General features: G+C 48.5%; 1 protein-coding gene across 1 annotated transcript; it reads right to left on the reverse strand.

The window, feature by feature from the left end:
- Positions 1-1,671: 1,671 nt before the first annotated feature.
- ALDH2 (aldehyde dehydrogenase 2 family member) lies at positions 1,672-26,780 on the reverse strand. Its single transcript, XM_081283409.1, has 13 exons — positions 26,569-26,780; positions 17,061-17,165; positions 15,892-16,032; positions 14,767-14,846; positions 12,468-12,579; positions 11,974-12,102; positions 11,553-11,666; positions 9,761-9,863; positions 9,184-9,368; positions 6,952-7,116; positions 5,353-5,510; positions 3,817-3,931; positions 1,672-2,093 (listed from the first exon to the last, which is right to left on the reverse strand). Exons 1-13 carry the CDS (start codon positions 26,680-26,682, stop codon positions 2,061-2,063), a joined length of 1,554 nt encoding a protein of 517 aa, XP_081139535.1. The 5' UTR covers positions 26,683-26,780; the 3' UTR covers positions 1,672-2,060.
- Between the last annotated feature and the right edge of the window lie 70 nt (positions 26,781-26,850).

Genomic DNA, 26,850 nt, shown 5'->3' on the forward strand with positions numbered 1-26,850 from the left:
GGTACTTAGACTTAATTATTCTAAAGTTAATAATGTTCTGCTTTGGTCACTTTTCCATTGCTTTCTGTGCGTGGCATTTAAATGCTGTTTTCTTTTTTTTAAATTTTTTATAACTTTATTTTTTTATGTGGTGCTGAGGATTGAACCCAGTGTTTCACAAGTGTTAGGCAAGTGCTCTACCACTGAGCTTCAACCCCAGCCCCAGTTTAATTATTTTTTGGTGATGATGGAGTGATGGAGTGCTAACCTTGCTGATGCTAGGTTAGCACTCCATCACTGAGCCACACTCCAGCCCCTAAATGCAAGTTTTTTAAAAAAAAAATATATGGCAATAGGATGTCTTAATTTTTATTTAAATAAGAATGAGCCGATGTGCTGGGTGTGGTGGCACACACCTATAATCCCAGCAGCATGGGAGGCTGAGGCAGGAGGATCGTGAGTTCAAAGCCAGCCTCAGCAACACAGTGAGCCATCCTAAGTAACTCAGCAAGACCCTGTCTCTTAACAAAATTTAAAAAAGGGAAAGGGATGCGGCTCAGTGATCAAATGCCCCTGAATTCAATCCCTGGTACAAAAAAAAAAAAGAGTCGATTTAATGAAAAAAGGAAAAACAGTATATGCATATATGACAAAAATTATGAAATATTATTCAAAGAACTAATATTAGTCTTTAGTGGAATGGGGTTGTTTATCCCAATGTGGCTTAGCCTGAATGAAAAAAGGCCAGGGGTCAACTAACGAACGCTGCCCCCTGACACACACCATGTGCAAAAATCACACAAGGTAGTTGGGGGGTGGGGGGAATATTGGGGAATGATATTGGACAAATGATATTGTTATATTGTGTCCATGAACAAATATGTAACAAGGAATCCCACCATTATATATAATTAATCAATATAAGATATGGAAAAATATAATCACACAATTTAAAAAATTAGAGGTTATCTTTTTCTTAGGACAGAATCAAACTTTTCCTCAAATTCTCAAAGGAATCCATGACTCCAAAATGATCACAAATGGGATATCTGCGGTTCCCTCTTTCACTAATTCCCTGCCTCACCAAGGAGTCTTCCAATCACCAGTCATCAAGAATACTGGTTTGCCAGGAACCAGGACTGAAGGAAGACTAGGTTCTGGACAGGACACTTGAGTGTCTGGCTCCTGAATCTCACTTAACTGAAGTATACGGGCATCTGGCTTGCCAATTTCCTGTGAAACTGGCCAGCACAACTGTGTCATTTGGTCTGACCAAGATTATAAACTTTTTTTTGTGTGTGGTGCTGGGGGTTGAACCCAGGGCCTTGTACATGCGAGATAAGCACTCTACCAACTGAGCTATATCCCCAGCCCAAGTTTGTGAACTTTGAAGATAGAACACACCTCAGACATTTGACACCTCTCTCCTGGAGGACCATCCTCCTCTCTAGGGGCAGGGGCTATGAGTCCTGTGGGGGTTGTGTCCCCCTAGTGCCTGGTTCAGGACCTGCCTCAGGACCCTCCCCAGATAGATAGGCCAGATGTATTTGTGAATTGAATGTGTGAAGCCAAAGCCATTCACTCATGGATGGAGAGCCATGAGACACAAGGTGACATGCCAATAGCAGGCACATGCCATTCAGCCTGGCAGCACCTCCCTGGGTTAGACAGATAGAGGAAGAAGCCCAGAGCTGAGAGCAGCTCAGATTTTAATGAGTTTTAGTCCAGGATACAAAGCAGGGCACTAGCAGTTGGCTTTTTCTTCCCCAATAAAGGCAAGTTACAGAAGTGCAGCAGAGAGAAGAAAAAATCTAGGAACCTGTTTTTAAAGAAATCTCCCTGACAGCCAGCAGGACTGTTGCAGTTAAAAAAAAAAAAAAAAAAAAAAAAAAGGCTTTCCACATGTGCTTCACCCCACCAGCCCACCCTGTTTATCAGTTCTAATTCTGGGACTTTCTTGACCCCAGAGACTTTGCGGGAGGGATTTCTCCTTTGAGCCTTTCATGTGCAAAGGTCGTTCTTGGAAATCTTGCTGAACTTGGGACTCCGGCACTGAATGAGGAAGGAAGCTGGATGGTTCTTTATGAGTTCTTCTGAGGAACTTTGACTGTGACCTGTGAGAGGAATACAGAAGATGCTGGTTCCTCACACTTCCTGACACGCGCGAGGCAAGTGCTCTACCAGTGAACTGCCCCCTGAGCCCCTCATGGCTCTTGTGAGACCAAACCCCACATCAAGGCAACACAGCTCCACATCGTCTGGCCCCACGCAATCTTCCTGCTGGTGATCTTTTACCACCAGCAAGGTCGTAGAAGAGCCCTTTTTTCCTTGCTCCCAAAGCTTTCCCACAAACCATGGCCTCTGTCTAGAATGTTCTTGCCTTCCTCCCTGTACCTACTCCACTCCCGATCATCCTTCCATCAACTTAAATACCACTTGTCACCTAGGCGTCTTGTCTGCCTCCTCCTTAGCACTACCCACATCCCAAGACTGATGACTCTCCATTATCTGAATCTGGATCTCCCTACGCCATGTCGTCTTCAAAATCTAAGGCAAACTTCTTGCGCACATGGCTGTTCTGCTGACCACGTGCACCCTGTATGAAGCATGTACCCTGGAACTAGATGAGGGTATAGTGTGTGGCACACAGCAAGATGGGCCGTGTGCCGATCTATCACACCTATATGATGGGGACACAGGGGCTCCTCACACTGTTATACCTACACTTGCATGTATTGGAAAATTTTCACAATAAGCCAGTGAACATATTTATTTTATTCTAGTAGGCTTTTCAAGAACACAGGTGGTCTCTTGGTCTCTGGTTCAGCCTTGGTGCTGTCTGAATGGAAGGATGCCCCTGATGGCTTTTTTTTCCTCACCTGCCCCTGGTGGCTGCCCTGAGCCTTCTCTTTTCCGTTCCAAGAAAAGCTCAGTTCTGCCCATTTCCTTTTTCTCTATGTATCATGTGTGAATGTGCTTCCTGGTTAGACTGTGTAACTAGTGTTCACTATAGAGGGGAATAGTTTAGTGTATTTATTTGTCTTTTTATATTTATAAATTAATGCATTTGATTATTTGCCAACATGTACATACTGCTCTAAAATTGGGCTTATATAGGGTAGGTAACATTGTGTTCTGCTTTCCTTACTTTGAAAGGTGGGCGTTTTTGGTACCTAATGTTCTGCAGAGACTTTTTTTTAGTACTGGGGATTGAATTCAGGGGCACTCAACCACTGAGCCACATCCCCAGCCCTATTTAGAGAGAGGGTCTCACTGAGTTGCTTAGTGCCTTGCCGTTGCTGAGGCTGGCTTTGAACCGGCAATCCTCCTGCCTCAGCCTCCCAGGCCTCTGGATTATAGGCGTGTACCACTACGCCCGGCTGCAGGGACATTTCTAAGCATGACTGGAGTGACCCATGGTTTTGGGACATTTAGATTACATTTTGAATTCTTCTCCTAGAGGTAATAGTGTGATGGATGTTCATGATGCTAGAACTTCCTGTGCATTTCTGACTAGCTCCTCCGGCCATGTTCCTGTTGAGGGATGGTCAGCAGATATGGCATGGCCCTTGACATCTAGTGCCTCCCAGCCAGCCCATTCCTCCTAGGAGACTCTCTTTGTTGCTTCAGCTTACTGGGGCCCTCCCTGCTCAGGCTGTCAAGCCCCTGGAGAATAAACAAAGCCCAGGGAATGACCCTGTAAGCCTGGAGGGTCAAGACCCTAGAGGCTGGGTCTTTACTTCTTCTCTGGCTTAAAGTGAGAAACAAGTAGTAAGAGCTGACCCTCCCAACCCCCTGCCGGAAGGAGAGACCAAGCACAGTGGGCTGGACACTCACGGTCTTCACTTCAGTGTACGCCTGCAGGCCATACTCGCCCAGTTCCCGGCCATTGCCTGACATCTTGTAGCCGCCAAACGGAGACTGGGCCCCAAACACATCATAGCAATTGACCCTATAATTTGAAAAGAGAATGCAGAGTTCAACCTGTGTGTTCCTCCAAGGGGCTCCCCACATGGCTCTGACAGCTTACTGAGGGAAAATGGAAGGGACTACAGTAATAACCGGTTGCAGAGGGGGCCACACGAGCCAGGGCCTCAAGTCACCTTCGTCCTTCCTAGTGCCGCCACAGGTAGATGTCAGTAACAGTACTCCCTGTAATAGCTTTCAATTTGGATCACTCATTTTGGCTCATTAGTTGGTAGGCCTACTTCTTTCTCATTTCCAACTTCAAAATTCATTAAGTTTTGATTGAACTTTAAATGCACCATGTTAAGGTATTACTGCATTCCCAGTGGTGTGCCACCATCACCACTGCCTGACTTTGGAATTTGTCTGTTACCCGAAAAAGAAGACCTGTGCCTGGGGCTGGGGGTGGGGCTGGGGCTCAGCAGTGGAGCACTTGCCTCACACGTGTGAGGCACTGGGTTGGATCCTCAGCACCACATAAAAATAAATAAACAAAATAAAGATATTGTGTCCAACTACAACTAAGAAATATTTTTTAAAAAAAGAAGACGACGATCTGTGCCCGATAGACAGCCATCTCCATTCCCTCCTCCAGCCCCTGCTGACCACTGCTATACTTTTCTGGCCTCATCTGAATAGTTTATATAAACAGAATCAGGCCAGCTGCACCATCTGGGTCCGGCTCCCTTTACTAAGCACTGGGTTTTCCAGGCTCATCATGCTAGGACTTCAGGACTTGATTCCTTTTCATGGCTGAATCATATTCCACTTAAGGATAAAGCACATTTTGTTCGGCCACTCACCCACTGACAGACTGTGAGGCTGTTTCCACCTTTTAGCTGTTATGAATACTGTTGCTGTGCACATCTGTGTGGACATTTCTGTGCAAATATGTTTTGTTTATCTTGGGATGTACCTAGAAGTAGAATTACTGGACCACATGGTGACTCTTACGCTGAACTTTTTGAGGAAGTGCCAGACTGTTCTCCACAATAACTGTCTGTTTTCCACTCCTACCAGCTGTGGAGGAAGGTTCTAATTTCTCCACGTCCTCACCAATATTGATTTCTTTTTTTTTAAATTACAGCCATGCTAGTGAGTGTCAAAGTGCTAAGTTTTTAAGATCAGAATTCCAATTAGGCATACCCTTGACTCTGGTTTTCTGCCCTTGTCACAGCTAGGGAGGGAGACTTAGTTGTCCATCTGTATGCCCAGGGAGAGCTGCAGAGGCATCTACACTGCAAAGAAGTGTACTCTCCTCAAGGGGAAGTAGCTGAAAATCTACCAGCTGGCTACATCATGCCCTGGCCCAGGAAAAACAGGCCAACACACCAAATTCTGGGATACCAGCAGACGCTGGCTTTGGGGAATCTTGCTGGGTTGTGGGAACTGATGAGAGGCTCTTACCACACGGTGCCAGCCTGAAGGGCTTGGGACAGGTAATTGGCTTTGTCCAGATCTTTCGTGAAGACAGCTGCAGCCAGCCCATACTTGGAATTGTTGGCTCTCCCAACTACTTCCTCTATGGTTTTGAACTTTAGGATCTGCATCACAGGCCCAAAGATCTGGGAAAGAGAGAGCAAAGTGGAGGGTGGGGCAAACAAAAAGCATATGCTCTCCAGTGTCACAGGCCTGAGCACGTGGTACCAGAAGCCACCAAGCTACCAGCCATAACCCAACAGTTCCAGAGCAAGATGGCAACGTCTGAGGTCAAGAAACACAAAGTGGTGGTGGCTCTCAGGCTGGTCACCTCCTGGTACCCTGTGCTTTTCACACAGCATCTTACTCTGCTTTCAAGATACCCCAGGTTTATCTCACTTCCTCTGCCCTCTTCCCAGAATGGGCTATTTCTTCAAAGAACTCTGGTTTCTTTGCTTGGAGTGGGATGTTTAGAACCACGACCTAAAAATTAGGGGTACACAGTGCACGTGGGGTGACACTGCTCTCAGGCCCTTGCAAGGGAGACCACTGAGGAGAACAGATTGTAACTGATCATAATGTCATCAGGTGCCCACGGAACCCACCAATTAAAATGTAATCACTGGGCACAACAGGAGTGCGGGACTCCCAAGGGGCCTAACTGGTAAGAAGCAGAGAGGGGAGATGTAGTCCTGGTATAAGCACAGCCCAGTTGAAGTCCTTCCTCACCGAATCCCATTTTCCACTAAAAGGGACCAGAGCTCCTTGAAGACATGGCTGGTCTCAGGAAGAGAGGATGTAAAGATGGAGGTGGGAGAAGACAGCCAGGCACTCTCATGTTTGGGGTAGGACTGCGAGTTAGGGCCTCCCATGCTTCAGATACTGCCCTTCCAGAAAATTGAGAATTTGTAAGAAAAGCATCAAAATAGTCATGATGGGAGAAAAGGCAGAACTCCTCTGGACCTTCTTACCCTGGATTTGCATTTTAATATTATTTTCTTTTGACTTACACCCAAATGGGCACAGCACCATGGTTCCCCACATAGGGCTGCATATCGAAGGCCTTAATCCAAGGGCTGGAGAAATGGGACAATGTGAGTGCCACAAGGCCAGGGGCAGGCGTCTCTACGGTCTACAGGGAGCCCAGCACACAGTGGGCGTCCATCAAGAATGTGTGAAATGAATGTGTGATTGAGTTAGAGGAGCTGTCCTGAGTTCACGCATCTCGTCAGGTGGGGAGTCAGCCCCTGGGTATAACCCAACATTCTGCTTCTATCAAGGCCATGCGCAGGGCCAGATGACGTCACTGCCAGGACACAAAGGCCTGTAGGCTGTGCTGGGGAAGGACAATATTTTCTTAGTAGGTAGAAACAGGGAAGGGGAGATGGAGTCCTGGTATAAGCACAGCCCAGCCAAAGTCCTTCCTTGGAGAGTGACAATAACACATGCAAATTATAAATAATTAATTCCAGTTTCAGGGCTAGCCCAAAGCCAGTGGATGGGTCATAATGTCAAGATACCAGACCAAACCACCCGCCCCTCCTCCTCCTCAGAGCATCCCCCAGAGCACCTGCCCCAGCTTCTAACCTCTTCCTTTGCAATGGTCATGCCATCCTGCACATCTCCAAACACTGTGGGCTGAATGAAGTAGCCGCGCTCGGCAGCGGCCCCCCCACCACACAGCAGCTTCGCCCCCTCTTGCTTCCCTGACTGGATATAGCCAAGGATCTTCTTGAACTGAGTTTCATCCACCTGTGGGGGAAGGAGCCCAGTATGATGGAGAAGTTACATTCAGACCGCTCCTAGGTTTCAGGCTGAGAACCACGAAGACAACTAAAAAATGGACCCAGGTCTTGAATAAGCCAGGTTGGAAGAGGAAACACCCAGGACCAAGAAACATGGAACAAAAGAGAGTTTGATTTCATTAGCCATCAAAGAAATGATGTTTTTTTCAGCTATGAGATCAACAAATATTTTTATTTTTATTTTATTTATTTTTTAAAAATATTTTTTTGTTTTTAATTGGACACAGTACCTTTATTTTATTTTTATGTGGTGCTGAGGATCTAATCCAGGGCTTCACACATGCTAGGTGAGCACTCTACCACTGAGCCACAACTCCAGCCCCAACAAATATTTTAAATAATAAGAAAACACAAGGTCTTGGAGTTCAGCTCGGAGGTAGAACATGTGCTTGGCATGGACAAGTCCCTAGGTTCAATCTCCAGCACCAAGAAAAACAATAAAAAGAATAAGATACGTTAACAATGAAGCTGTGTTCCATACATGGTTAGGATTATAAATGGCACAGCTCTTAGGACCAGTAGTTTATTAATATTGATTAAAAATCATATGCTCGGGCTGGGGTTGTGGCTCAGTAGTAGAGTGCTTACCTAGCACATGTGAGGTACTAGGTTCGATCCTCAGCACCGAATAAAAATAAATCAATAAAATAAAGTCATGTGTCCATCTACAACTAAAAAAAAAAATTTATGAAAAAATCATACTCATCCTCTTGACATAGCTATTTAACTTTCAGGAATTTATTCTACACAGGCATAGAAAACTAAATGAGGATATTCACTGGGGAGCATTCTGTAACGGTAAAATATAGAGATAATTTTAAGTATACATCAGTAGAGAGTATGGTTAAATAATTATGTTATGCCCATGTTATGCATGACACTGAGATAGCCCAAGATATTCTATACAGACAGGTGAAAGTTTGTGGACAATATAAACTACATAATCCTTGTTTTGTGAAATGTACAGCGAATAACTGATAACTGTGTGTGTGTGTGTGTGTGTTCACCTATGGAGAACAGAAACAGAGGGCATCTTATTTTTTTACTAAAAACACTTTTTAAAAATTAAATGTTTATACCAGTTTGCATTACCTTAATAATTAACTACAAATAAAGTTCAAGAAAAAGGGATGCTGGGGTTTCCAGCAGTACTATTCAATAACCAAAATCTGGAAACAACCCACCAGTCTATCAACTAAGGATGGAGAGACAAAGCGTGGTCTACACCCCTCATGGAACACAGACCAGCCATGAGCAGGAATGAAACTGTGACACAAGCCATGACACCACGAACCTGAAAACATGCTGAGTGGAGGTGTCTCAGAGGAGCACCCCCTGCATAACTTCACCTATGCAAAACACCTTTGTGAACAAGTCCTGATGGCTGCCAGGGCCTGAGGGAGGGAGGAATCAGGAATGGCTGCTAATGAGCATAGGACTTATTTAGAGGTAATGAATATATTCTGGAGTTAGTGGTGATGGCTGCACCACCTTGTGATATATGTAAACCAACGAACTGTATAACTAAAATGGTGCATTTTATGGTCTATGGTATATGAATGATACCTTCAAAAAGCTAGTAAAAAGAGAAGCCAGGTGTGGTGGTGCACTCCTGTAAGTCCAGGGACACAGGAGGCTGAGGCAGGGGATTGCAAGTTCAAGGCCAGGCTCGGCAACTTAGGGAGACCATAAAATAAAAAGTTCTAGGGACGTGGCTCAATGGTAGAGTGTCCCTGGGTTCGATTGCCAGTATGGCAGGTTAGGGGGAGAAGTCGGGCTCATAACCCTGTTCCATGGTGAGAACAGTCAGTCCCTCCTCAGATGTGGGTATGGCTCCCCGACTCAGGTCCACAAACCTGAAAACTGAGGGGAAGAGATGGCAGGTGGGGTCTTGTGTTCATTGCAGTGGGGCATGAGGTGAGACTTGGACCCATTTCCACCTGACTCTGAGCCTGGGCCCTTTATGTCTCCAAATTAGCTCCACCCAGGCTCACCCTGAAGCTGCCTGGCTTACCTGTGGCCCCTGCTCTGTTCGGCTGTCAAAAGGGTTCCCCACCACCCGAGACTTGGCCCGGGCCACGCTGCGCTCCAAGAACTCTGCGTAAATGTCCTCCTGCACGAAGGTCCGGGAACCGGCGCAACAGCACTGGCCCTGGTTGAAGAACAGGGCAAAGTGGGCCTGTTCCACTGCCCAGTCCACTGCAGGGAGGGGACAGAGGAAAGGCGACCATGAGGGGAGCATGACCCTGGCCCCAGCACTACCAACCCATCCAACCCATTCATGCCACCACCAGGGCTGGCACCTGCAGGGTACCAGAGCCTGGGTAGGAGCAGTCAGAGCCATCTCTCCTTTCACAATGTGCAGGGACCAGACGGAAGGACAGACAGGAAGAGAAAGCTCTGCAGGGAGGAAGGACGTGGGGAGGCAGAGTGGCCTGTCCAAGAGCATGTGTGCACAGGGGGCAACTCGGACTCAGCCTGTCAGACCACAGAGCCAGGAGGAGAGAGGCGAGAGTCCCAGAGCCAGCCCCGTGGAGGCCAAGGACCACAGGAGCCAGCAGCAGCCTCCATCACCGACTCCCACAACTTACTGTCAGCATCTGACATGATGATGTTGGGGCTCTTTCCCCCCAGCTCCAGGGTCACTCTCTTAAGGTTGCTCTTCCCCGCAGCCACCTGGATGAGGTGGCCAACCTGTGGGGCACACAGGACAGAGGCAAGCTCTCAGAGGGGAAAACAGAGCCAAATGCTCTCTACAGACAGAACAGAGACTCCATTCCCTGGCTGCCCAGCCCAAGCACCTAGACCACAATGATGACAGCCATGTAGCCTGCACTACCATTGCTGCCTATGCGTTAAATCCCACCCTCATAACGGCCTGGGGCAGGTGCGACTCTTCCCTTGATTTAGAAACACCATAGCTGGGGCTCAGAGTGGCCAAGTCATGTGCCCAGAGTCACACAGCTTGTAAATGTGGGATCAGGACCCACACTTGGGTTCAGACCCACTCCCCAGCCTCCTTGCTGTGGTGCCTGGAGTGTCATCCCCAGCATGCTGTCTGTACATTCCATGAGGACAAGGACAGGGTGCCTCTCAACTCTACATTCCCAGAGCCTGGCATAAGGCAGCCCTGTGCTTACTTCTTGGGTAGATGGTCATCTCCCCATCAGGAGACCACCCCCTCTGGACTCTCGGTAGAGCCTTTCAGCAATGGGTCAGGGAGTATCCCCAACTCAGTAACGTGGACACCTCTCTGCCCTCTGGCACCACATCACTACCCGCAGGCTGAATGTTTGAAGGTGTGTGTCATAGTGAAATCTTTGAAGAGCACCACCGTTCCCCTATTTATTGACCCTCTGGGATGTCATGCGATGAAGACAGCCAAGATTTTGGGGTAGGAAACAGCTGACCTCAGAAGGTAAACCTGACTGCTTTCCTGGAGACCATGTTGAGGAATCTCCAGATCTTGTCTTTGTCCGCCTCGTGTGTGGCACAGAGCAGCCCAGCAATGCCCCGTCCACTCCCTTACCCACTCTGCGGAGCACATGGTCTGGGCCGCTCAGTCAAAAGCTTTATCTTATCCACCCGCATTCCACCCCCGTGAGGGTGTGGGTTGTAAAACGACTTTACAGAAGGAGAAACACAGGCTTGAGGCTGCTAAGTGACCTGCCTGAGGTTACACAGCAAGTAAGAACTGTGAGGCCAGGCACAGGGACGCAGGCCAGGGACCCCAATGACTCAGGAGGCAGAGGATCGCACGTGCCTGGCCAGCCTGGGAAACCTAGCCAGGCTCTGTCTCAAAATAAAAAGTAAAAGTGTCCAGGGCTGTGGTTCAGTTACAGACTGCCCCAAGTTCAATCACAAAAGTGCCACAAAAAAGAGAAGAAACAGGAATGTGATGCAGAGGGCCACCATGTACCCACTACACTGCCTATGCTGTCAGTTCCACACAGACACCACCCCTCACCTCAGAGGAACTGAGCAGAGCTCACGGACATTCAGTGAACCACCCAAGTCTCGAGAGTGAGGCCAGGATTGGAGCTTCCTGAAGCCCACGGGGGCTCCTTGCTGCCCAAGGAACCTGCCAAGGCCAAGGTGCTTGGGCCTCAGCTCTGAGCTTTATGCAGCCAGCCAGACCTCCCTGTTCCACATGGGATGCTGGCCCCTGCGAGCAACATCTGGAGAGCCATCAGGCCACAGCCGGCTCAACCCTGCTCCATGACTCCTGCCACATGTGGGCTTTGCCTGAGTTGCTCAGAGGCAAGTCCTGGGAGCAGAACCTGACACGCTCCCAAGGAGCTCCTCTTCAATGCAGTAGCCTTTGAGGACAGTGGGAGCTTGAGCCAACCACACTACAAGCATGAGGTCCCAAGGACGCCTTACCTCAGTGGACCCTGTGAATGCCACTTTGTCCACATCCTCGTGGGAGGCGATGGCAGCCCCAGCTGTGGGGCCAAATCCAGGAACAATGTTGACCACACCAGGGGGGAAGCCGGCCTGTGGGCAAAAATCAGAGGAAACCAGGAGTCGTCCTCCTGCTCCAAGAGTCCTTCCCAGAGAGGCCGAGACACTTTGCTGGGGACCCATGTGCTCAGAAGTATGGGGCACTGTGTGGGAATTCTAAGTTACTCGGACAAGAAGCTTGTTCACAGGCTTCTGAGTGGACAATTGATAATTCACTTAGAATGATGACTTTCATTCTTCACAGGGGATCTGGACATGAAGCCCCTTGGGGTTAGTCATGGTGATCATGGCAAATCCACACAAGGGCAGTTAGGGGTCCAGCTGGGAACAAGAAGCGAACCTCCTTGATCAAGTTGGCCACGTAGAGGGCGGTGAGTGGAGTCTGCTCCGCAACCTTCATCACAACCACATTTCCAGTCGCCAGGGCTGGGCCCAGTTTCCACGCTTGCATCAGGAGTGGGAAGTTCCACTGCAGGACACAACAGCCACCGGAAACCCAGCTCCCCTCAGAGAGCCTCACCAGGTGGTTGAACACGCCACCCCACCCCCACACCGAGATGGAGATGGATGAGCGAGGCAGGTGACTGGCACTGTCACGTACCTGGCACCATGCCCCCCTGAGCAGAAGTGAGGTTAATTCCCACATTCAGATGACAAAACTGAGGCCCGGGAGTAAGTGACTTGCCCAAGGTCCAGTTGGCTTGTGAAAGCCCATGTTCTCAGCCATCATCCAAGGCCACCCGCAGAACCTCCCCCTTTGCAACGAGCCTGGTCCAGGCTGCTGGATTGCCACACTCCACCCTCCTGATGACCTCCGGAGGGGCTGACACTCACAGGAATGATCTGCCCGCACACTCCTACGGGCTCGTGGCGGGTGTAGCTGAAGAAGTCGCCATCCATGGGAATGGTTTTCCCGTGGTACTTATCAGCCCAGCCAGCATAATACCTTTAAGCAAAGAAAAACCCAAGTTCTAAGCAATGTCAGGGACCCCTGTGCTCTTTTGATACCCGCCCTTGCATGTGGTTGATTCCCAGAAAGACAGTGACTCATGCTACATCAGTGACCTCGAAGCCTCAGAATCAACTGGGGTGCTTGGAGTAAAAAGTCAAATTCCAGGGTCCCCCTTCCAAACCACTTGATCTAGCTCTCCGAGGAAACAGTATTTTAAATTAACGTCCATATTTATTAAAATATGACTATTGTTACCAGTCCCAGCACCATAGAAAGTGTCAGAGAACCATAGATCTGATCTGGTGGAAAGGGGTAGGTGCTTCAAATGGCCAGCACTTCCTAAAACTGGATGGTCACAGGAAAACAGAAATCACCAGCTGGGTGCACACCTTGTAAAGTTCGTTATCCTGACCACAGCAACACAAGTGACAGAAAAGCACAGCAAATTAGAGTTGGTAGAAAACCAGGTATGTACTCACAGTACCTAATGGTTATGTGGTAGGAAAGAAACACAGAAGATACAGGAAAGATAAAGTTTTGGGGAGGAAGATTTTTGAAGGGACTTGACCACTGAGCCACATCCTCACCCCTGTCAACATGGACCTAAAACCAATGCTGACCTAGGTTAGAACACGGGTTTGTGACTAGAGGGAGAAAAATGGCCAGGAGTTGCCAATCCATGCAAGCCCCAGCCTCCCTGCCTCCTTCCTCCTGCATCTAGGTAACATGGTCTACAGTGCATCTGTTTTGCACACCTCAGATAATCAGCACAGAGGAATAATACTGAAGCTGAGGAGGGAGTGTGGCTCTGCCCAAGGCTGCCCTCCAGGGGTTCTTGCAGCATGAGTTTCTCAGCCGTGGCACTGACATTTAGGGCTGGAAAATTCTTTGCTATGGGGGTTGTCTTTACACTGTGGGAAGCCAGCAACATCCCCTCCTCTGCAGTTGTGGCCACCATAAATGTCCCTGGAATTGCTCACTGTGCCCTGGGAGGCATGATGGCCCTGGTTAAGCAACCCTGACCCTTCTGGCACTGCTGCCTCCCCACCGCCTCTATCCATGTGTCACAGGGCAGCAGCTACCTACCAGCCCTGCCACAGCTGGTCAGACTCAAAGCCAGCCAACCACCATCCCTCCCCCGGGAACTTGGCAGCTGCAGGTTAGTCAAGCAGCCAGGTTCCCACACAGGCAGGTCCTGAAAGAGGCCATCTGCAGCAAGAGAATAATGAAGTAAGGGGCGGGGTGAGCAGGGCTCAAGAGCATTTTGGATTTGAGGCCTGGTGGGATCTCTGTTATCTAGTTTGGGCTGCTGGACTTTCTGTTACTTGCAACTCCAAGCATTCTAATAAAGCTTTTAGTCCTTGCTCATTAAGATGTCTAAACCCAGAGCTAGCAAAAGGCAGGAAATAACAAAAACTACAGCAGAGAGATGAAATAGAGAATGGAAAAACAACAGAATCAACAAAATAAGACAAGATTTTGACTGAAATGAGAGAGAGAAGACACAAATAACTAAAAATCAGAAATGAAAGCGGAAACATTACTATTGACCTTAAAGAGATAGAAAGGCTTGTAAGACCCAACTGTGAACAACTCAACTATACAGCAATACACCAGATAACCCAAATAAAGTGGAGAAATTCCAGGTAACACATAAATTGCCAAAAGTGACTCAAGAAGAAGCATTTGTGATTAAGTTACTATATATATATTTGGTACCAGGGATTAAACTCAGGGGCACTTTACCACTGAGCCACATCTCCAGCCCTATTTTGTATTTTATTTAGAGACAGGGTCTCACTGAGTTGCTTAGTGCCTCACTTTTGCTGAGGCTGGCTTTGAACTTGTGATCCTCCTGCCTCAGCCTCCGCTGAGATTACAGGCCTGTGTCACCGTGCCCATCTGGAAGTTTGCAGGTTGTTTTTTTTTTTTTAATGTGGTGCTGAGGATCAAACCCAGTCCCTCTCATGTGCTAGGCAAGTGCTCTACCACTGAGCCACAACCAGCCCCAGTTTATAATTTTTGATAAATGAGAAATTTACTCAGTAAATGGAGTGGACTTCTCCAAATCCTGTGGTCCCTTTGTCCCTTTGAATTATTATAATTCTGTTTCTGCCTCCCAACATTTCTCCCTCCCCTCTGGCACAATCAAAAGAAAGAATAGGGAACCTAAGACCATACCGGAGACATTTCAAGACCATGTCCAAATCCACTAGGTAGGAGATGACATAGGGCTTGCCATTGTCCAGGGTCTCCAAGGCCTGAAAGGAGATCAAGGTCAGCAAATGCAAAGATGATGCAGAAACAACAAGAGGCACATACGTGGACACATGGCACTGAGGCCTGGACTGACAAGGACTCTGGACACCAAGGGTAAGAGTCCCCTTTGGCACTGAGTGTCAAGGGCATTTCTGGATCATGGCCCTAGCCTTCCCTAGGAGGGAGGAGGAGGAAGGGGGACAGAAGGGGTGAGGCACCACCTCTCACTGATTCATTTCATAAGATTTCTTTTTTTTTTAAGCTTCTGCCCTCTGCCAGATCCAAGTGCTGGGTACACAGAAGTGAGCATGGGTCTTACAGAGCAGAGACAGTGAGTCGTGACACAAAGCATCCATCACACGAGTCTCCTAAGAAGGAGAAGACCAGACTGTCTGCCTTGGTCTGAGAAACACCCACCTCAGATTTAAACCTGAAGGCTGTGCAGGAGGCACCTGGGCAACAGGGCCAGTGGGGTTGGTGAGGGCAGTGTGTGCAGAGGCTCTGGTGCTCAAAGGAGCGAAGGCTGAGCCAGGGCAGAGCCTGGGACAGGCAGTCAGCATGAGCTGGGAGGGGGAGCCAGACCGGCACGGTCTCACAGACCACACTGAGGACATGCTAGGGACGCATGTGGCCACAAGGCTGAAGATCGCCATGGTACAACGTGCCTTCTGGAAGGTTCACTCTGGCTCCTATGTGTGGAATGAATTGGAGAGGGGAGGGGATGGCTTCCTGATGTCTTCTAGCTCTGGCAGCCAGGGAGAGGACCTACCATGAAAGGGGCAGAGGGAGAAGTTCCCCTCCTGAGGGTCTCTCCTGGGAAGGCCTCTCTGACAACGCTCCCTCCTCTCCTGTCACCGTTTTTGACCAAACCCACTACATCGAGGTGACACAGAGGCTCCACTGGCCAGTGTGGGACATACCCCAAAGGTGTCCATCCTGTGCCATTCTGATGGATTACATGTCAGCGGTGTGGGCCCTGGATGTTCACTAGTTGCTATGAGACCCGTCACCATGTGGGAAATGAGGGCAAGCAGGCTGGGGACTCACCGCCAGGTAGGTCCGGTCCCTCTCGATCAGATCAGCCAGACGGTAGAGCAGCCGGCCCCTGTCAGAGGCATCCATGCGGCGCCAGGGCGAGCCCAGCTGGAACGCGGCCCGGGCAGCCTTAACTGCTTTGTCCACGTCTTCCTGCAGAACACCCACCAAGATGGCTCAGGCCTTCTCAGCATGATCTCCTCCAAATGCTGCGCGCCCACAGCCAAGCACAGCCCCAGGGCCAGTAGGACTGCCCAGGCCAGCACCAGAGCTCCCTCTGATGAGCTCCAGACCTCAGTGACAGGGCTGAAGCACACACCCTTCTCTCTCTTGCCAGAGGTCATGGTGAAAATGAGAATCCTGAGCATTCTGGCTTTTCATTTTAAAATCCCCCAAAAGAGTTTCAGATGGAAAGGCACCTAGGGGTCAGTGCTTAGAGTTTGACCACTTTCCCCACTTCCTAAGAAGTCAGCAAAATGTAGCATTCTCCAAGAAATGCAAGCTCACCAGCTTCCCTCTCCTTGGAGAAGCAGGAAAATTCACATCTCATATAGCAAGATGTGCATCAGGAGGCAAGAAGCAGAGTTTTCATTTATATTAAACACATATACTATCAGATGATCCTATAAACCAGAAAAATACTCATTTGCTTTCAGCAAAGGAGGCAGCTCTTATATAAAGTATTGTCCTAAAGCAGAGGACTGAAGCATTCTTGAATTATTTTTAATGGCTTTTCTATTAAAAAAAAAAAAACTTTACTAAGATTCTAATTTTTTAATTTGAAATGCTATTACTTTTTAAGTTTCTACCAGTATATAAAATTCAAACTGACACCAAAGGGTATCTCAGGAAGCCTAATTTCTACCCAGCAAGATGCTATCTAAATCTATCATGCATCTCCCTCCTCCGACCTCCACCTTCCAGGTCCGGAAAAGAGACACTGGATTAAGTGTTCGTTGAATTCCCTTCCAAATCTACAGTTCCATGCTCCATGGAGTATCAAACCCAAATACAATCTAGCACCTACATCTGCAAGAAAGAAATTCTGTTGTTTCATTTACTCAAAATTTTTAATTGGCTTTTTTAGGTTATGCATGACACTGCATGGTAAAATTTCCACCACATAAAAACATACATAAAAAATCCCCATCCCTGCCTAATGATAAGTCACCAGTTCTTACCTTGTTCCCTTCTGCTACCTGACAGATGACCTCTCCAGTCGATGGGTTGACAGTGGGGAATGTTTTCTTGCTGACAGCGTCATGCCACTCATTGTTTATGAAGATCTACAAAAGAAGGAAAGAAGTTCTCAGAACTAGCCTTCAACCCCCCACCCCCCACCTGTGAGATACGTATTCCAAAAGCACAAATATGAAGAACTGTGGATTAGCTCTGGAGTGTGGTAGCCTGAAGGTTGAAAGCACAAGCCTTGGAGGGTCTAAGCTGGAATGCCCACACTGCCAAGTGACCTTGGGTAAGTCATTTGACCTTTCAGGGTCTTGGTATTTTTGCAAAATGAACAGAATGTTCCTCATGTTCCAGTTTTCTATTGCTCTGTAACAAAGAACCCCAAAACTGGGTGGCTCAAGAAGGCCTTTTCATGTCTCAGAGTGGTGCCCATTGATTGGACTCAGCTGGGCAGGGCTTGTGCCTGTGGTTGCAGTCTCAGGGCAGCTGGGGCCATAGTCATAGCACCTTACGGCTGCTTGGGCTTCCTGACTGCATGGCGGGTTCAGGAGAGTCTGACTTCTTCATGGCACTGGTGGCCCCAGGGAGTATTCCAAATGGCTCAGGTGAAAACTGAAAGGCTTCCTAAAACCAAGCTTCAGAAATCACCTTGTCTCATTTCTGCCCCAAATTCTGTTGGTCCAAGTCAATCACAGGTCCAGGCTTTCTACTAGGGGTCTCTTTGGCCCCAATTGCCCAGCATGGCCAGTTCTGGCCTGGGACCCCAGGGAGTCATCTTCAGCTACTCTGGGCCTGACTATGATCATATCTAAGACCAAGCCACCAAGCAAAGCCCGGAGTCTGGCTTGCACCAGGGTCTGGGGAGGGTAGCGCATCTCAGTGGTTCAGGGCAAGAGTCTGGATGAACAGGACTCTTTTCCTCCTAGTTTGTCAGCAGGGGCCAGGCCTTCCCCTCTTAGCCTTCTTTTCTCATCTGTAGAGTGGGATCACTGTACAACTTGCTTCAGAAAGAGGTCTGCCTGGGATCAGGGGGTTTGCACCAAGCCCAGCAAGGAGTAAGTGCCCCATGCAGCACCATGTAGAGCTGCACACCCACAAGGCAAGCTCTTGGCCACCAGCAGGAGAACATGAGTGAACATGAGCCAGACTTGGGAACTGTGTTTGTGTGGCGGACATAAGCTTTAAGGAAAAGACACCCACATTTCTTCCTGCAGAGGTGATAGTGCCCAGCAGGAGGTGTGGACGTGGCAAAATGGTCTCTGGCTCAAAGCCAGGCAGACCCCTGAACCGCCACACAGCACAGCTCAAGTCAGCTCTGCCACACCCAGGTGGGAATCCTGGGACACTCCTCCTCTCTGAGAATTGGCATCCTTCTGGTAAATGTAGAGGACAGGAAAGCTCTGGGAGCTGCCAGAGGGTTCAAGCTAAAAGAAGAGGGCTTGTCGAAGCAGGACAGGCAGCTGGGCCGCTGAGCTTCTGTTACCACTTTCAGCTGTTCAGAGCAGGCTCTGCCCCCAGCCTCTCGCCACCTGCTAGACAGCAAAACACTGGAGGGAGTGGGGTTAGGGGGACACAGGTCAGGAGAGGCTGGCAGAGTGGGTAGGTTGGTCTTGAACTGCCTCTACCAGCCCTCTCTCCCTCCCCCTAAGGAGGACATCTGCCCAACCACCTGCACATCATGGAAACAACTAGAGTTTTTGAGCTGCTCATCAGGTGGCAGCCTCTGCACAGACACCCTGAGAGCAAGAATTGTTTGCATTTTTGTAACCTTGGTTCACTTTACCTTTTGAATATAGCCCTCCCTACTTATTTTAAAAAGAATGTGGTTTTCTTTTCTTTTTCCCCCCTCTCCCCTTCCCTAACCTGGGGGTGGGGAACAAGATTACCTAGAGTTATCTGTCCTTGAACACACACCCACTGCAGGAAGATGTCACTGGAGTGTAAATCCTGACTCCACACCTCACAGATTGGGACCCCAGGCAAACCCTTCACCTCCAAGAGGCCTCATCCAGTGCCTCTGGGGGCTGGTGGGAGGATTCAGTATGACAACAGGTGCCGCTCCCAGGCCAGAACCTGGCCGGAACCACCTCAGGCTAGAGGTCCTTAGGAGCAAGGGCTAGGTCATCACCTCTTGGTGTTGCTTTCTGCACAACAGCACACTAAATTAGTCTGTCCTAAGAAAATGTTTTCATTGTTATTTTGTGAAGATAAGGAAGAAAGAAAGGGTAAGGTGGGCCAGTCTGGCTGGACACCAGGCCCCACCCCTTCCTTCTGATGTAGATTAGGGCCCTGAAAGGGTCACACCCTGGCCTTTCTAAGCCCTGAATTTGCTGTGTCACTCTTCGTAAGTGAATCAGGCTGGATTTTCCACAGTCTATCCTTCCTTCTCGGCCCAGTGGCACCTGGAGAGGAAGGGACCCTGGAGAGGAGTCCTTCTACTGCCAGACCTAGTGGCTGGGAGGGGCCATGCAGGAGCTTTCTCACACTGGGCATCTTGGCCAAAGCTCTGCCCCAAACAGAGGAGAGTTTCATAGAAGCCTGAAAAAAACACAAGGGCAGAGTCCAGGCCAAAAGCTCTAAAACCTCCTGGCTCCAGCCCAACTTACACAACAAGCTAAGTTCAACCACCCTCCTGGGGTGTGGGGCGGGGCTGGTCCTCCTCCGGGCTCATACTTCCCTTTTACTTATTTTTTTAGAATTTTAATATTTATTTATTTTTTTAGTTTTCGGGGGACACTAAAAAAGCAGCAGACCCAGGTCAGGAGTTGACATTTTGCATCTGGACCACTGGCAAAACCCACGAAGCATTTCCACCACCATACTCTAACTTGTCCACATTTTCCTAAGAACTTCTCCCTCTGTTTTATAAAAGCTGGATTTGACAAGTTTTAACTGAGAGCCATCGCCATGCCAGGCACAGGGCAAAACTGCAAAGTCCCGACAGGGAGGGAGGCAGTAGAACCAAGTGAGAAGTGCCCAGAAAGGCTGCAGGCGACCAGAGGACGCAGCTCCAGGACCAGGCTCCACAGGCTGGGGACAGGAGGAACTAAAAGGGCCACATGGCAGCAGACTATGTGTAGGAGGGGGGGCTCCCAATTCCACTGAATGTGTCCCAGGGCTGAGAGGCCAGAGGCACCAGAGCAGGCACCACAGCGTCCTTGCTAAGGGACAACCAACTCTATTGTAACTTGCTTTTCTCAGTAACACTTGCTCTTGGACGTTACTGCACAGGCAGATCTGCTGCAGTTATTTTGAGTAACAGGCTCCTCAATACAGCTGGAATCACAGTTGACAACCATTTCCCTGACTTAACCATTTCCTGTGCGCGAACTTTCAGGACCATCGCTCTATTCCACTGATGCTGCCATTGCCAATATCCATTTACGTGCGTTTTGGTCAACCTGAGGCAGGCGACTGTGTAAAAATTAGAAGTGCTGAGTTTGAGGATAACACAGATCCCTTGCTGGATTAGATTTCTTGTTTTCCAAACCCAGCAGATTAGATTACAAACTGCAAATGGAGACCAACCAGATGGCAATGGTGGTGAGGGGGGGGGGGGGGACTTAGGAGCTGGGGAAGTCAGCAAGGCCAGAAGCAGGATGGCTGGACCCTAAGGACAGAGGCCTGACCAAGGCAGAAGAGAATGAACCCTAGCTGCTGCTTCCACATCCCAGGACCATGGCTGTCATAATCTGCTCCAGGTTGCCAATAAAAAGTTAAATTATGTTTAACAGCTGGGATTTCAGGAAAAAAGGCACTTTCTGGAGAGAATTCAGCTCAAGCTTTACACATGGAAGAATTAAGGATGTTATGTTGGAAATCCATGTCCCTGGAATACCTTATTTTCCTAAGAGTAAGTGAGCAAATGCTGTGTGGTTTTCAGCACAGGTGGCAGTCATGTAACTAACCCAGTGGAAAGCAGATTTGTACCGAGAGATTCCAAGGGCAAAGTTCAAGACAAACACGGCTTGCCTCGAAGGTCCACACTAATGGTTTTGCACTCCTGGGATTTCACCACCCCCAGGGCAGGAGGGTTAATTCTACTGTGGAATCTTGTCCATGTGCTTATGAGTTGGCAACCTTCATCCTGGTGTGATCACTGTCCCTGCCTAGTTTCCCATTCCTCCACGTGTAAATTCCCAAATATTTGGCATTAAGAGCTTTCCCCACCCCCTTTCTTTCTTTTTTTTTTTTTTAGAATTTTAATATTTATTTATTTTTTTTAGTTTTCGGGGGACACAACATCTTTGTTTGTATGTGGTGCTGAGGATCGAACCCGGGCCACACGCATGCCAGGCGAGCGCGCTACCGCTTGAGCCACATCCCCAGCCCTTTCTTTCCTTTTTTGGAAGTACTGGGAGTTGAACCCATGGGTGCTCTACCACTGAGCTACATCCCCAGTCCTTTTTAATTATTTTTACTTTGAGACAGGGTCTCAATAATTTGCCCAGGCTGACCTCAAATTTTTGATCCTCCGGTCTAGCCTCCCACAATAAAGTCCTCTGAGTGGAGATGTTGGGTTCCCATTAAGCAACTCTTTCCCTGGCTCCTGCAATGCAAAACTGTAAACATTGTTTCATAAGCGGCAACCATTATGCATTCATCAAATATTTACTGAAGAAGGATTCTAAGCCAAGCCTAGAGTGGAGCATGGTGCCAGGAATACAAACATGAACAGCACAGATATGACTCCTCTTTCCTGATTTCAAATGTTCAACCCGATCATTCCTTAAATATTTATATCTTTGTCTAACAAGAGGGTCTGGTCAGGAGCAGCACGGCATGTGGCTAAGGGCGTGTCCCAGCTGGGCAGAGCCGAGTTTGAAGCCCAGTTTCAAATTTATAAGTAATGTGAACTTGACCTCCCTAAAACTCAGTTTTCTCATCTCTGAGATGGGGACAGTGACAATACCTGGCTTACAGAGTCACTGGTGGAATAAAAGGTGGAAATGTAGGTAAAAGCCCTCAGTACAAGGCATGAGGGATAACAGATGATAAATAATCTTAATTATTGGATCAGGGAATACATAGGCATGTCCATAACACACATATCCTGGCCTCAGGTCCACCTCAATACCACAAACATTATTACTGCCCAGCCACCCATCAAGTGTCCTGGGATTCTGGGCAGGCAGGAAACACTGAAGGCCATTTGTGGGCCCTGATAAGAAACTATTATCAGAAGCAGAAATAACCAACGGGGACTCAGGGAAACCCTTGGGTTCGCTGGGTGCCTAAATCTGTTTCTACAGAGGCCCTTGAAACTCCTAACCAGGCAATAACCAGTGCAATGGAGGGATATCGGTCCCTGGATGCTCAGCAGAAGTCACTGCTTCACCTCAGAGGTTTTGGCTCATTCTTTTAAAAACTCCCAGGAAAACATGAAAAATCAAGCCCCACTCCAAACGGTTAGCTGCACTGATGAGACAGCAGAGGTCCATTTTTAAAAATATTTTTTCTTTAACATTTGCCCACAGCATATTTAGTTTTACACTAAAACACTTACAGCCAAAGTCCCCTTTCCTCATCACCCACAGGCACATTCCCTACCTTCCTTGCATGCCCAGCCAGTCACCACCCCTACAGAGGATTTTCATTCTTATATATTGTATAGAGAGATAGGACTAGTGATATTCAAAATAAAGTTTTGTTTAGTGGAGCTGGGAATATAGCTCAGTGGTAGAGCACCTGCCAGTATGGGAAGCCCTCGGTTAAATCCTCAGTACTACGAAAAAAAAAAAAAACATGTTTTGTTCAGTGTGATTTTAAATGGTTTCCTATTGTGCAGCATGTTGGACAATTTTCCCCCTTAAAACATTGTTTCTAAGATCCATTATTCATACTGATCCAGCTAATTCTTTTTTTTTCTTTTTTTTTTTTTTTTTTTGGTACCAGGGATTGAACTCAGGGTCACTCAACTACTAAGCCACATCCCCAGCCCTTTTTGTATTTTATTTAGAGATAGGGTCTCAATTGTTGCTTAGTGCTTCATTGTTGCTGACACTGGCTTTAAACTTGAGATCCTCCTGCCTCAGCCTCCTAAGCCACTGGGATTATAGGTGTGTGCCATGTACCTTGCCCAGCTAATTCTTTGTAACTGCTACATTCCTGGAATTGTTCTTTCCTGTAGACTTTAACAGAGATCGTCCATCTATCTCTTTAAAGAGTTAATGGGGATTATTTCTTAATTTGTTGCTAATATAACCTGTGTTGCAGTGAACTTCCCTCCGGTGCATGTGTGTATTTCCAGTGAACTTCCACCTTGCAGACTTCCTTAATGTTTCACTTTTTGTACTGAGGAGGTTCCACTGTGGTAATCAGAAAACTGTATAGGGAGCGATCCTTTATAAATTCCCTTTTCATCAGTTTTCTCTTTCATTTCTGAGAGTTGTGGTCAAGAGGCTAAGAATAGAGATAGAAATTTAGTGCACTACGAACTCCCATTCAATTTTACCACAGCCTAGTTTACCCCTTATGGAAACACACTGCAGATACAGCAACACTCATAAAATGGTGTCTTATCAACATTACAGTGCAAATCGACAGCAGCACTGTTAACCCAGTTCTTACTCAACGCTACAATAAACATGTCATCAGCACACTGCCTAGGGCTGCCTAAGGACGATGCCATTTCATCCTCACAGACACACAACGATATACAATGAGATTTTCACCCCATTTTACAGATATGGCACTGAGGTTCACCCACCCCTGCACAAACCTCCTCTCTTCCTTGCTTTCTTCTTCTCCACTGAACAAACCATCTATGCCACACTGCATTTCACTGATGTATCTGTCTGTCCCCAAGTATTCTTCTATTTTGTTCACTGGGTCTGGGGGCTGCTCAGGAAGTGTCTGTTGAATAAGTGAACCTCCCCTGAAGGTCTCATCAACTAGTGTGTGGCAGGCAGCCCAAGTCCAGAACGTCACACGGTGTCTCACGTTCTCCACGATCAGTGTCAATAAATGTGAACTAGTTATGGTAAAGATGAAATATGGCCCCAATCAGGAGCATGAAAGCACATGCCTTTGGCACACCGTTGTCCTCCCAGATCTTAACTATTGTCCAAGTCAGAGAGAATAAAAAAATGAAAAATGCAAGCCAGTCTTCTTAACAGAGGTGAGTCCCTGAAACCAACAGGGGTAAGAAGTGCTGCTCATTTGGAAGCTCCACGCATGGGATCCTCCTAGGGGAAGAAGTATCTAAAATCTTCCTCACCCACCCAAGAAGTTTACCCACTCACAACAAGAGGCAAGAGGACAATAGAAAGTAGAAGAAACTACTTCACTCAACCTCTGCGGGTCAGATGGAAAGACCTATCCTTGTTATCTTTGTAACAAGGCAATAGATAGAGCTCCCCCAAATCCAGGTGAGACCCTAAAACCATGAAGAGTAATCTTCCCCCTGGTGCCCACAACCCCCAAATGACCTTGGGAAGCAAGCCCAGCACCTGCAGAAGCAACTTCAAAGCCACCCCGGAAGCTCCTTTTGGGTACTGACTCCACTAAACTTCAAGGCACCAATAATCCCCCAGGGGAAATGCCCAAGAAAATGATCCAGATTGCACCAGAGCCACAGGTAAGAGACCTTGACATTCTTGCCTGCAGGGTTTGCAATGAGTTAACAGCACAACCTGCTAAGTGTAGCTTCTGCAGGGGCCAGTTTCAGAACAATGCTACACTTTGTGTCCTCAGAAGCATTAAATAAGATCTGAATGTGACTCAAGAAGATAATCCAGGTACCTTGTTCATTGAAACAGAGTTTCAGAAAGAAAGTGATAGCCTGTGCTCTCCCACTGGCGCTAGTGCGCTCTCTCTCAGAGAGCGAGCGAGAGCGAGAGCGAGAGAAAGAGAGAGAGAGAGAGAGAGAGAGAGAGAGAGACTGAGTACTTCTTGGTGGGAGTGTGTGGCGGGAGTGTGACAGGGTCTCCAGGGAACTTTAAGTTGGTACTGTCTATATCTTTGTAAGTGAGCATATGCCACTTTTGTGATCTCAAAAAAAAAAAAAATCTGGTAAAGAAAAGCAGCCATAGGGAGAATTCACTGCACTCCCCCAACCTACACCCCTAGACTAAATCTGAAGGACTTGTGATTTCTACCAACTGAAGGGGCACATTAGGACTCCCACCCCTATCCTCCATGTGAACACAGAGGATGAAGAACTTAATCAGATCAAGGGCTTGGGATGCTGCACCTGGAGGACAATTCTGCTTGATTTTTTTTTTGAGGTTCAAGTCTTCCAAGCCTGTTTCTCCCCTAAGCAGCCTGCCAAGGGAGCAAGAGCCCCTGCATTTTTGGCTTGTTATGCAAAATACATTTTATGTTTTTATTCCCTTGCAAATGACCCTTTGTAACATTCTTTAAAATCACACTGATGTCCCTTTACCCTCACTCTGGGACAGACAAGAAGCCTGCCCTACAGCGATCATCAGAGGATCAGTGGTCTCTCTATTCCCACCCAGTGTTGTGACACACCATAGAATGTTCCAGTTAGGGGCTTACTCTTGGGGGTGTAGATGTGAACTATTGCCACTGACTTAGGTCTTTAAGAAAGTCACTAAACCTTTTTGTGACTCAGTCTCTTCAACTTAAAATGGAGATAATTACAGTACTAACCTCATAAGGCTGTTCTAAGGATTAAAGGCAAAATGTAAAGGCTAAGAAGGCTGGCAGGTGCCAGGTTGCACACGGAGGACCAGGGCTGTTATTACCTACCCAGTGCCCACACAAGCTCCGCCCTGTGTTGAAAGACACCTTAGCCCCTGACTGCCTTCCTATTTTGCAAAAGAAATCTAAGCTCAGAGGGGGCCCGTCAACCAGCACTTGTTGCACAAACAAAAAGAACTCTTCCATAACCAATACCCCTCTGTGTGCATTTGGCACTTCATCCAGACTCAAGAATCAAAAAAAAAAAAAAATTTTTTTTTAGTCCTGGGTGGGCAAGAAAGCGCCCACTGGGAACCGGTTTCATCCAGGAAAGCCCCTCCTGGTCTCCAGTCCCTTGGAGGGACGACCACCTCTCCTCTCCCAGCTTTTAACTTCCTTGGATGAGGCCTGAGTCAAGAGTTAAAAGAGATGACCAGGGAAAGGGCAAAAATTCCTGCAAACATGGGCTCAAGAGGACGTGTATTCCGGGTGGATGACGTTGGAGACCCTGCGCAGACACAGCGGCAACTAAGAGGCCCAAAAGCCGAGGGCCATCCGTGGAAGAACCGAACGCCGGGAGCTGGCGCCGGAGAGCCGACCGTGGCTGGAAGAAGCCGGACTGGGGGCCCATTTGCAGCGAGATAATGGGACTGACTGTCAGAGGCAGCGAAGGGGCCCAAAGGCTCTCAGGACGGAGAGGGGAAGGTGGGTGTAAAGATCAACCCCAGCGAACCCCTCGGGTCCTCAATGGTAAGCTGAGGCCCCCGCAGCACAGGGCCTTCCTACCCGGCCAGCTCCGTCCCGCCCCGTCCCGCCAAGGGGGCTGCGGAGAACAAAGCGGGGGGGGGGGCTCACCTGGTTGTAGAAGACCTCGGGCTGCTGGTTGGGGGCCGGCACCGCGTGGGTGGCGGCTGCCGAGAGCAGGCGATAGCCCAGACGGGGCCCGAGGCCGGCGGCGGCGCGCAACATGCTGCAGCTGAAGGACGGCGGCGAGGCGAGCGGCTAGCGGCGCGCGGACTCGGGTACCCGGCGCCCGGCACCCGCTGCTGGGCCACAGCACCCCACCGGCCCCGCCCCGCAGGGCCACCAATGGGCAGGCGCAGGGCAGGGCGCAGGGGCGAACCCGCCACGCCCACC

The sequence above is a fragment of the Spermophilus citellus genome (genome assembly GCF_964194105.1).
Source record: "Spermophilus citellus genome assembly, chromosome: 3".
Lineage (NCBI taxonomy): Eukaryota > Metazoa > Chordata > Mammalia > Rodentia > Sciuridae > Spermophilus > Spermophilus citellus.

Excerpts from the sequence above, each read along its gene's own strand:
- ALDH2 (XM_081283409.1), bottom strand. The coding sequence starts at position 26,682 with ATGTTGCGCGCCGCCGCCGGCCTCGGGCCCCGTCTGGGCTATCGCCTG. Across the intron at positions 14,847-15,891 it reads GGGACCGGACCTACCTGGCG|GCCTTGGAGACCCTGGACAA; the intron begins GTGAGTCCCCAG and ends ATCTCCTTTCAG. Across the intron at positions 3,932-5,352 it reads CTTCAGGCTGGCACCGTGTG|GGTCAATTGCTATGATGTGT; the intron begins GTAAGAGCCTCT and ends TTCAAATTATAG.